Consider the following 12,590-nt stretch of genomic DNA (forward strand, 5'->3'; position numbering starts at 1 on the left):
ATGCTGCAACACAGGGTGTGGCAGGGAGCTGTGAACCCCCTGGGGTTGACAAGCCTAGGAGGTATGTAAATAGGGAGGGATGATAAGGTCACAGCGTTGGGAGGGATGATGGAAGGCCCCTGGTATATATTAAAATGATCATGTTATTACCTGCACTGTACAGTTGTCCAGCACAGGTACTCTGTAGGGAAGTGATACTGTGATCAGATAAATGGATTGGTAAAGGATTTAAAGGACGTATTTCTTAAAGGAGCAGAAACGAGAGATTCAGGGCTCCTGTAACTGGCATGGCAGGGTGCCAATTCCTCTCCTTTATAGACCACCTTACCCCTCACTGGGGGAAGGGGGGATGGTAAGGTCCCAGGAGCAGGTGGCCTGGGGACCAGGATGGAAAAGGGGGAGGGCTGATGGAAGCCCCCCCATGGGCAGTGGGTGAACCCCCACTTTGGAGAGGCTATTACTAGCCTGCTGGCCCAGTCCCTGCCCCAGGCCCCACCCCTTGCACCCCGGAGCCCGGAACGCCCCCCCGCCAATAACAGGAGGAGCCCTGAGTGCCCCACTGACCAGAGGAGCCCTGGCTTACCCACCCCAGCCACCCCGGGCCAGCCCCAGTGCCAGGTCAAGCTGCCCCGAGCCAGCCCCAATGCTGGGCTGAGTCAAGCCGCCCCTCCTCCCACCCTGAGCGCTGAGCCACCCCACCTGAGCACTGGGCCAAAATGCTCTCGTCCGCTCCCTGCCCGAGCACTGAGCCGCTCTCCCCCACCCCCTGCCTGAGCGCTGGGCCGAGCCACCCCCTCAGGACCGAGCTGGCAGCCCCAGTCCCCGGCCAAGCTGCCTCACTCCCCCGGCAGACCTGCATGCCCACTGCTTCCTCGCAGCGTCCTTCCGTACTCCCCTGCCCCCAAGGAGAAGCAATGTGGCGAGTAGTGGAGACCTGGGGGTGGGGCAGGTGGACTGCAGGTAGGTAGGTGGCAGCAGCAGCAGGCGGGGGCCTCGGGGAAGGGGCGGGGCCACCGTGGTCCAGGTGTCCCTTAGGGGCGGCTGCCCACCACCCAGGCTCATATGTATATGTTGAAATGATCATGGAATTGCCTGCACTGTACACTTTTTATCTGCCAGGTACTCCCAGACAGATAATAATAAAGTTGAGGCCTAATAAAACCACATCCAGTGTTTCCTGTCCTCCTTCCCGCATAGTTGAACAACAGCTGATTAGAGTTGAAGGTGATCTGCATCCTCTCTAAGTTACAATGTCCAAAGTTAGGTACTATAAAATTGAGGCACTGTAAAAGCAGTGGTCACTCTTGAAAAACCGGGCCTTTATATTTCGCATAGATGTGATAAGAAGGTGTCACAATACCCGGAGTCAATACTATCCTTGTGCTGGTGGGTATTCACGTTCACAACCATTCACATTCATGGCAGTTAACTGAGCACAGACAATTGCTAAATTATTCTGTAACAGACCAGCTATCCTTTCACTTCTCAAAATTGACAGCATATTACAAAAGATACAAACCAATGCAGCATGGAAAACACAGTAGTACCATAATAACTGAATTTTTAAATAAAAAATAAAATATAGAATTAAGAGCATAATCTGAATTATACATAGCCAAGAACTTTCATGACAAATTCAAACTAGAAATAAGGCACTTAACCCCCAACCCCACCCAGCAAAGGTGAGTAACCATTGGAGCAATTTATTAAAGGATGTGATGGATTTGCCTTCACTTGAAGTTTTTAAATTGAGATTGAATATCTTTCTATAATGAATGTTCTTGTTCAACACAGAAGTTATGGTCTGTGATATGCAGAGGTCAGACCAGAGGATCACAGTGATTGCTTCTGGCCTTGAAAAAAAAAAATCTATGAATCTTGAGTTTACTAAATCACTTACCTCAACTTCTTTTTCAGTAAGTGGAGGAGAGCTGAAATGAAAACATAACATTTATTACATTTTTTAAAAAAATGACTCATTTTTGGTAAAATCTAAATTGTGACTGCTTTAAATTTCAAGACAGTAGTACTTATGCACTAACCGAAATGTATTGTAACTGAGCTGTGCTGGTGGTACAGAAACACTACATTGCACCAACATGAACATGCAAGGAAAAATCGGGGGAGATGCTTCTGGGACAACTGATGGTTGAATGTATTATGTCTGGAATCAGTATCACCACCCATCCTCCTCCTGTTAAGTGCTCAGGCAGTATGGTGAACACAATATAAAAACTTAGACAGATCAGCAGACAGAATTAGTTTCAAAGCACTGAAGTTGTACTGTGATCATTGGCTGATACTGTAGAATACACGGTTTCAGAGTAGCAGCCGTGTTAGTCTGAATCTGCAAGAAGAAAAGGAGAATTGTGGCACCTTAGACACTAACAAATTTATCCACTGCATGCATCCGATGAAGTGAGCTGTAGTTCACAAAAGCTTATGCTCAGATAAATTTGTTAGTCTCTAAGGTGCCACAAGTCCTCCTTTTCTTTTTGGAGAATACATGTATCTCACAGAGTCTTGGAAGAATGACTGTTCTTACTGGATTTCATCTGCATCCAGATTGGAATCAGAAAATGAACCAGTGCTGGTTTGGGATGTCACCTGGTAACATAAGAACATAACAGCTGCCATACTGGGTCAGACTATGGTCCATCTGACCCATTATCCTGTCTCTGACAGTGGCCTATACCAAAGCTTCAGGGGGAGTTTATAGCACAGTGCAATTATGGAGGTTATAGAAGCTCCTTCATTGGCGGTTTTCAAAAGGAGGCTGGACAGCCATCTGTCTTGGATGGTTTAGACAACAAATCCTGTATCTTGGCAAGGGGTTAGACTATATGACCCTTGCAGTCCCTTATGACCCTTTGATTGGTGCATCATGGTAGCCATGAAGAGAAGGTGGAGGCACGTAATCATTGTGAAAACAGCAGAAACCCGTAGGAAGAAAAATGGTGCAAATATGAACATTTCATGCAGTAAGATGTGGAGATACAGTCTGTTGTAACTGGCTAGGAGGCAGCTGCAGCACAATATAGCGGAGTTTGCTACAAGGATGATGAATATCGGCATGAGAAGTAGGAAGTGATAACAAATTTGATTCCACAAAATACTACACAGGAGCTGATTTAGGTAAGCCTGTTAGATTATAGGCAGGCATGATTAGTAGCCGTGTCCACATTACCAGTGAGTTAGAGAATTTTTATCCCCTGCAATTGTTTTGACACTTTTGAATGCTACCCAGAGTGTTTGCATAAGTGAACAAACAAAGGAAATACCTGAAAGGAGTGGCAGGGCTTCTTTCACCTACAGGTTGGGATGCTAACGATGGAAGAAGTGGTTGGCATGTATAGTAGGTACTGTATGGGCAATACATTTCTCAGCATATTCGAATGTTATTCGCATTTTGTATAGCGTGTTTATCCCAAAGAGAAGTTAGCCTGTCTGTCATTTACGAGCAAGAGATTTTCTTGGTGAAGTGGAGCAGCATTAAAATCTGGAACTGATAGCTATTCCAAAAAGGGGAGGCCAGCACATCTATCATATGGGAAAAGACATTTCCTGCTGGAGGGCAAAGTGTTCGTATTAGAAAGGGTTTGTTATTTTGGACAGATGTGTACTTCTTGGCAAGTTCAATAGTAGTAAGCTCTTTGATTTGCTGTAGTATATGCAAGTAAAGTTCATTTATTGTTTTATCACTGTACTTTGTAAACAAATCATTTTCTTTGCTGATGTGGAGTTAATTAATTTTGGAAAGAAGGAGTAAAAAGTGTGAGCATCTGCCAGTGTTACAGGACTGTTACAATGACCAGGAAATATCACTTCCTTAATTTGGCCATGGAGACTCCAGCAAACATGCAGTACGGGTGCAAGGTCATTTATGAATTCATTCAGTGGATTAGTGGTCAAATTCTATTTTTCTGAATATTGTTAGGCATTTACCTCAGTACAACTCTAAATTATTTTGCCCTTGGCTACTCAATTGCCTTTGTCTTTACAAGATCTTGAAGTTGCATCACTTGCTAAATAAATATTCTCTTACATGAAGTTTTATACAGTGCATGTTTGCTGCACTGGTCACAATGGAGTATTTTGCATGATTACAGATATGCTACAAAGATGCCCAGAAGTATCAAGGCACAGTTTTGGTAAAATATTGGTTTTACATTACACACATTTTAGGTTTTCACTACTCAAAGCTGTAAAAACTTATGCAAAAACTCTGAGGCTAAATTCATTCTCCGTTGACCTCAAATGAGTTAAATGATGTATCCACTGTTTACCAAGTATTGTGGTGGATTCTCCATCACTGACAATTTTAAAATCAATATTGGATATTTCGCTAAAAGATATACTTTAGGAATTACTCTTTCTTCACACTGCTTGGGACAGGACAATAGGTTTTAGCCAGATTGTTCCAGATTATGGAAACTGCATTAAAAATTATATAAAAGAGAATGTTAAGGTTGCTTGGTGAAGTGCTCAAAAATCAGGAAATCCAGTGTCAAGGCTGTCCATATAACCTTAACTTTACCCACTTGTATATATGAATTAAAATATGGTTTTAAATACTAGGCCACATACTACAGAATTTGGTCACAATATTATTAACTTTACTATTCTTTCTCCCGCTGTGCAACATGTATCTTGCCATATAGGCCATGAATGAGGCAAGAACTCTACAGATTTTCCTTCCTAATTCACTGTACATCTTGTGTATACATGACTTTTATTGTTTTGATCTGGAATATACAGAGTACGTGCTATCTGTGTGTACCAAAAGTAGTAGAAAAATGTATGGGATTCTACTATAGTATCTGAGAAACATTATATGATAATGCAATTAATGATTATTGTGGTACAAAAGCAAAGGAGAGCAGAATTAAGGTCTCTCTTTTTGCATTTTTGAGTGCCTAACAATGCAACTTTAAGGTTTTCTTAACATAGGGCCGAGTGTCCAGTGATATCTGCACAGATCTCCACCCTCCCATGTGGAAAGCATTGGTGGTAGTGTCTCCTGCTCTTGTCCCAGAACCCACAGGGAGTCACTGTGGGCTTGGAATCTGTGCAAGAAGGCTGGAAGTGGGACAAACTGGGGACAGGGTCATCTAATCCCATGTTGAGTACAGATGGGGGCAGATGGATACACAATATTCTCTTCTAATGGTCCTGCATATAGATTACCTCGGACAAGTAAGACAAGCTATGTTATCTTTCCCATGGAAAGCCCTATGTGGTGGGGAAATTCTTGCCCTTTAAAGGGGATCCTGGGTCAGCAATGACAAGAAGGATGAAAGGAGAGTGAGACTCTAGAGTTGTGGCAGAGGGACAGGATCTCTGCGTCAATGTCTCAGGCTGCTTGTAGATCCCCGGGGATCTGTGGAATTTGTGGGCAGGTCCTCCATCTAAATCTGCAGAGTGGCAAACCCCCTGCTGCCAAAGCAATGATCTAGGACAGTGGCTCTCAAACTTTTGTACTGGTGACTCCTTTAACATAGCAAGCCTCTGAGTGTGACCCCCCCCCCGCTATAAATTAAAAACACTTTTTATATATTTAACACCATTATAAATGCTGGAGGTAAAGCGGGGTTTGGGGGTGGAGGTTGACAGCTCACAAACCCCCACGTAAGAACCTTGCGACCCCCTGAGGGGTCCTGACCCCCAGTTTGAGGACCCCGATCTAGGAGAAACTGGCAGAGGGGATTCCTTGCAGAGTTTCCCTTCCCCAGGTTTTACCAGGGCAAGGAGCAAACTGGCCCAATAGTTTTTGTTTCATTTTTTTGATGAAGGAAATACAAACATTTCCAATACCTAAGTTTGCAGCAGTATTCTGGAAAACTGGGAGTTGTCAGACCATGAACAATCTGGTAAGGAATATTTGTAGCTTGCACCTCATGTTTATAAGACATTTACAGAACTATGAATTTCAAATTATTTTTAAATTGGGTTCTCTTTTTCTTCATTTTGGGTGTTTGAGAAATGCACATATTTTTACTAGACTCTGCAGAATAAATTTTAAGATATAGCTTCAATCGCCCTTCCAAAAATCCTGATTCAGAAATCTATCTACATATGGATTTCATATGAGAGCAGAATTACATAATGCTAGTTCAGTCGAACCAACTATTTCTTTGATAGCAGACTTCCAACGGATGCTGGACCGATACCCCTAGTTAGCTTTTACCTTCCTGGCAGAGATTTAAGCACACGGAGTTTTCGTAGTAGTATATCAGGAATATTAGGCATGACATCAGAGCTATTCTTTGACTCCTCTTCTTCAGTGGAGCAAGGTATAGGTGAAGGCCCTAAGGACAATTTCAGAAGACACAATTAAGTCACTGTACAAAGTCATGTGTTAATACAGAAATCAGTCTCCCATAGACATTTGGGGAGGGTTTTTAAAAAATATTCCATGTCAGCGGAATTCTGCTGTTTCTGAAGTCTATGGAACCTTTACCATTGGCTTCAATGGGAGTAGAGTTAGGTGAAAAGTGGAGTGCTTTTAAAACCCGACCCTTTGTCTCTACAGTCTGAAATGTGTACCTTATTTATCCCAATCACCAATTTATAATCCATCTGTTCATTATTATAATATTCATTAATACTAGGGTAGAGTTACCTTACTTCCCTCTCTGAACACTGGCAACAAGAATAACTATTTGGAATGGCAATCTGTTGCATGGAAGGAAGGAGATAATGAGGGAAGGAGATATTCTGGCACGGCACAGTGCCTCTGAACATACTGGAAAAAAGCAAATATTCTATTTTTCTAGGTGAGCATTTTCCTAGGAACCCCAGAAGTTGAATCAGAATAGACTGTTGGAACATCTAGTCCAGTGCCTCTGAGCTTTGTTAGTTGATTATATCATGCTGGAATTTTGCACTAGATGATTTATAACAAGGCACTGTCATTTACCAGATGATTTATGTGCTATCTGGTCAAGATTATTGCTGATGCAGAAAGTACACTGTACTACATGGCTTCACTGTTCCCCCAAGTTGTGATGGATATATGATATCTAACTGTTTATACTACATATTCACTTGCTACAAATGTGACAGAATATTGATACTGAATTGTAGTCTTATACTTCTCTCGTCTTCACTAGGACCAGTGGCTCTCAGTGCATTTGTCACTTTTTCCTCATACAACACTGGGTCTCACCCTTTTCCATACCAGAAGCCCCCTACTACCTCATTCCCATCTAGTGGTTAGCAATAGGAAAAGGACAAGATAATTACAATGCCCTGACAACTGTTTGTGACCACCCTGGACAAGACTCATTTCTAGAACATGAACACCTACAAACGAAGCTGGAAAGCCTATGAATACTCATGTTCCTGTCTTCTAGATAAATCCTCCCTGTTTAACAAACTCTTGGACTTGGGAAAAATGCAAGAGGTAGTAAGAAAAAGCTCTGACCCTTTAAAAATGTGCATGATAGTAGTTGGAGTTAAAGAAGCTTAATGGAGGCAGATTCTCTACTAATTATACAACTAAATTTGTATTTCCTGTGTTCTGTACCTTTTTAATACTTAAAAATTGTCCAGCACCCACCTCAGCACCGTTGCATATATGCCCTTAAGAATAACAAGCCTGCCTCATAACAGTGCCTCCAATTTACTGGGTCTGCTAATTTATTTAAAGGTCTGTAGTTTTAAAGTCGTGTTTATCCCAAGATGACCAAGACAGACAACTTGACACTGATAAGATAAGATGGAGCCACACTGTGTGATTCATAACAAAGGAAACTGTTGGCACCTTGATTACGGTATGTTTTAGTAAAATATTACATTAAGTTAATTTCGTTACAATTTAAGGAAGTAAGAAGCTCTTTAATAAGTAAACTAAGGATTCTGCTCCTTGCTGCTCTTCCCGGTGAGGTGAAGGAGTTGATTTTTAAGGCCCCGGCTACAGATTCCGATGTGCGGTTGGCTTCTAAATGTCCATGCTATGCCTTAGACGTTGGGTGACACCTTAGATTTGCAGTCCTATGTAAAATAATATGTAGAATTTCAGAATGTTTTCTTCTCAAAAGTTCTAAGTCTGCCAACTCTACATGTGTGAATTTTGAAAGGTAGCAATTATTCCAGCCCTGCAAACTTAGGTTTGCTGAAAATGACTATTTAAAGGTATATTAACAGGACTAAGACACTATATCCACAAACAATATCACTACAACCAAGATCCCCTTAAAATAATTGTGGGGATGGGGGTGTGTGTGTATGTGTGGGGCAAGTTGTGTCTTTTATTCAGGCTGTGATACTATGATGTGATTTTCTGTGATGCTACAGTTGAAATTGTTAAAAGTAAAGCAATCTCTCAACTGTTTTCCTGTGAAACTGAACCTTGAGGTTCTGACAGTGTCTTACTTAAGGAGTGCAAAGCAACAAAGTGCATTTCACCTCCACTGCACTGTGCCCTCCTTCGCTGGTCTCTACCCTTTGTGTAAGCCTCTTGAGGTAGTCCAAAGTCTGCATGGGGAAAGGAGTAGAAATAGGGCAGATGGGGGAATGGGCTGCATCATTCCCCTCTCCAGCACTGTGGAACTTAGTGAAAAAGATAATGCACACCCAGGCTATATTATCTTCTCTGCAGAGCATACCCCACCCTGGGGATCCTAAGAGCAGTAGCCACCTGGAGGAATCCACGGTAGTGAAACTCCAGTGGAATCATGCTGCTGGAGATCCCAAGTGGGTCTGGTGGGGAGAGGGGAGGAGTGGAGTCTCTGCTCACCCAGCCCTAACCTCCTGCAGATCCCAGGATAGCTGCCAGGTTTGGAGGTGAGCCCCACAACCTATTTTGAATATTATCCAGCACCCCTGACAGGATAATGTAGGTGGAGGGATGTCTGCCAGAAGTTTCCTTCCCCTGAGCCTTCTTCCCTGTTGGAAGGGATATTTGCCAAAGTTTGTTTTTCTCTTGTAGTGATATTTAAAACTGAACTATAGAGTGCAGAAATATTTAGGATATTTAGAAATATTTCCTAACTGGGTGACTGACGTTAGTAATTTCAATCCTTATTTAAAGCCACTACATAAAAAGTGGCCTCTTTTTCACAGGTGCTGAGCACTCAAAACTCCCATTCAAGTAAATGGAAATTGTGAATGCTCAGCACCTCTGAAAAACCAAACCACCTTTATGTTAGGGTTTCATACACAGATTTAGATGACTGATTTTAGGCACACAGGTTTGAAAACACTGGCCTCAACCTTTACAGTCCTGTCACTAATATTAGTTTTACATATTGGAACACATGTCACAGAGCAACATGGAAATCTCTTGAGGAAAGGGAAGGTCATTTGTTCATTTGAATGGTAGCCCCCCACAAGGTGGTCCATCTGATCACACAAAAAATCATGATACAGGAGGTTAGTATAAGCATGTTGGTTCATCTGTGCTACTGCAATCCACTTCCAAGGCGAAATCCTAGCTCATGTCAATGGAAGTTTTGCGGTTGACTTCATTCGGGCCAGGATATCATGCCTTGTCTCCACACTTCAAAAAGGATGTTGAAAAATTGGAAAGGATTCAGAAAATATCCACAAGAATCAATCAAGGTCTGGAAAGCCTGCTTTACTGCGAGAGAGATAAGACGCTCAATCTAGTTTATCCAAGAAAAGATTAAGGGTGACTTGATCACAGTCTATAAATGTCAACATGGGGAACAGAAATTTGGTAATCTAGCACACAGAAGCTTGGGCTGTTCAATCCAGCAAACAGAAGCATAACAAGGTTGAATGTCTGGAAGCTTACGCTAGACAAATTCTGGCTAGAAATAAGATGTATATTTTTAAACCTTAGAATTATTAACCTTTGGAACAACTTACTGGGAACGTGATGGATTCTCTATCACTTGAATTATTTAAATCAAGATTTGAGATCTTTGTAAAAGATAAGAGCTAGCTCAACTAGAAGTTACATGCTTGAAGAAAGAATTACTGGATGAAATTCTGTGGTTTGCATTTTGCAGGAGGTTGAACTAGATGTTCATAATGGTAGTTCTGGCCTGAAAACTTACGAATTAATGATGTTAATAGGAATCTTTCCATTTATTTCAATGGTCTTTGGATCACACTCCAAATAATTGTGATCATCTGATCTGACCTCCTGCATAACAAAGGCCATAGAGCTTCCCTGAATTAATTCCTGTTCAAACTAGAGCAGATCTTTTAGAAAAACAGCTTTTATTTAAAATTGCCAGGGATGGAGAATCCACCACTCCCTGGGTAAATTGTTCCAATGGTTAAAAATTTGCACCTTATTTCTAGTCTGAATTTCTGTAGCTTCAACTTCCAGCCATTGGATCTTGTTATACCTTTGTCTGCTAGACTGAAAAGCCCATTTCTGTTCGCCATGTTAGTGCTTATAGTTGGTGACCAAGTCACCCCTTAACCTTCTCTTGATAGCTAAACAGATTGGGCTCCTTGGATTCTGCCACTATAAGGCATGTTGTCCAATCCTTTAATCATGCTCATGGCTCTTCTCTGAATCCTTTCATAGAATCATAGGACTGGAAGGGACCTCGAGAGGTCATCTAGTCCAGTCCCTTGCACTCATGGCAGGACTAAGTATTATGTAGGCCATTCCTGACAGGTGTTTGTCTAACCTGCTCTCAAAAATCTCCAGAGATGGAGATTCCACAACCTCCCTCGGCAATTTATTCCAGTGCTTAACCATGCTGACAGTTAGGAATTTTTTCCTAATGTCCAACCTAAACCTCCCTTGCTGCAATTTAAGCCCATTGCTTCTTGTCCTGTCCTCAGAGGTTAAGAACAATTCTTCTCCCTCCTCCTTGTCACAACCTTTTATGTACCTGAAAACTGTTATGTTCCCTCTCAGTCTGTCTAATTTTTCACCAGTGCCAAATACAGAGGCAATATAATCCCCTTTCCTCTACTCAATACGTCCCTGTTTATATATCCAGGGATTGCACTGGCAGCTCACATTCAGCAAGTTATACACCATGACCTCAAAATCCTTTTCAGAGTTAACTGCTTCCTAGAAGAGAGTCCCCCATCCTGTAAATATAGCCTGCATTCTTTGTTCCTAGATGTATGACTTTACATTTGGGCATATTGAAATGCATATTGTTTGCTTGTGCCCAGCTTACGAAGCATTTCGGATTGCTCTGTATCAGTGACCTGTCCTCTTAATTATTTACACTACGTATGTGTCATCTGTAAACTTTGTCAGCAATTATTTTGTGTTTTCCTCCAGATCATTGATAAAAAAAAATTAAATAGCATAGGGCAACTAACTGATCCGGAGAGACCCCATTAGAAACACACCAGTTAGATGATTCCCCATTTACTGTTACATTTTGAGAATGTACTGACAGTACGGTAACTAAAGATCATTTCCTTTTACATTATTTGGATAAAAAGACTGTGTGAAATAAACAAGTATTTCTTCCAGCTTGATGATATTGCACCTCTTTCCTGTTCAGCTGCTTCACTGAGTTCAGGCAGTTTAAGTCCAACTAAGTTTTGATTTCGCATCAGAATATGCTCCTGTTGAGAAAAATTGAAATATTTCTAAACAGAATAATTAGATGTCTCAATTTAAATATCACAGCACTGTGAAAACTAAGGTCAACATTGTATTTCTGAAATACACGTATGTACATATATATATGAAGTATGCAAAAGGAATTAATTGTAGTCACATATTAAATTGTATGACTCAGTAACTCAGGTATAAAACACTTCAACCCATTTTATTTAGTAAAGTCTCCAAACTAACGAATCTTCAGTGTAGATTTATGGTCACCACTGTAGTTGCTCAATGCCTATAGGGATTTGCAAAAGGCATTTATTTCTCTCATTTACTGAAGGTCAATTTCTCTCTACGCAAGTGGAGGAAAAATAAAAAGTTCTAGATATTGTTACTGCTACAATAAGTCAATGTAAAACTGATCCCAGGAAGGAGAGAGGGCAAAATGCAGAAAAGGACATTCAAGTGGCTGTCACTTAGCCCACTTGTCCACTAGGAATTCTTCACAAAACCCCTTCTGGGTTATTACTGCAAGCTAATGCTTCTCACTGTTATTGCAGTCTATGGTGCCACTATGCTCCCAAGCAGAGAGGGGATTAAATTTTGCAAAAAATAAATTTAGATAACATTCTTCTCTTAAGTGTATTTATAAGTCATAAACATGGTCCTTTGCTAAAAAAGGTTCCTTGTTAAACCTAAAGATTAATCTCTTTTAACTTGAATTTTGCCACATATTGTAAGTGTTAATTTCCTGAATCCAGGTACTGATTCTGTTGCTTATAAATTTATTATTATTTATTTTTAGGAATCTCTATGGCATTCATATGATTGGAGCGCTTATTGAAAGAAATTGTTTTTCCAGTACATAATTCTACATCTTAAAGTATGTAAACAAGAAAAAGAGGACTAATATTGTGGAGTTAAATAACCTACTTTAAAATCTGATATTCTCTTTTATATCAGCGCTGTGTTTACCTTGCATATAATCAGCTGGAGGCTTGCAAGAAGATATTTTTGTTGCATCATTGTAATTAAGAATCAGTGAAGGGTTTCTTTCAGCTCTAGTGAAAGATTTACTGCTTTTTAATTC

General features: G+C 41.0%; 1 protein-coding gene across 9 annotated transcripts in view; it reads right to left on the reverse strand.

The window, feature by feature from the left end:
* IRAG1 (inositol 1,4,5-triphosphate receptor associated 1) overlaps positions 1-12,590 on the reverse strand; it is a 161,096-nt gene that overhangs the window by 27,444 nt on the left and 121,062 nt on the right. For all 9 annotated transcript variants that reach the window (XM_043550135.1, XM_027819501.3, XM_037899811.2 and 6 more), the window contains 3 exons: positions 11,439-11,517; positions 6,188-6,308; positions 1,901-1,931 (listed from right to left, as the gene is read on the reverse strand). In XM_043550135.1, the coding sequence (XP_043406070.1) occupies positions 1,901-1,931; positions 6,188-6,308; positions 11,439-11,517 (231 nt within the window). The remainder of the gene's footprint in view (positions 1-1,900; positions 1,932-6,187; positions 6,309-11,438; positions 11,518-12,590) is intronic.

Source organism: Chelonia mydas, chromosome 6 (assembly GCF_015237465.2).
Source record: "Chelonia mydas isolate rCheMyd1 chromosome 6, rCheMyd1.pri.v2, whole genome shotgun sequence".
Lineage (NCBI taxonomy): Eukaryota > Metazoa > Chordata > Testudines > Cheloniidae > Chelonia > Chelonia mydas.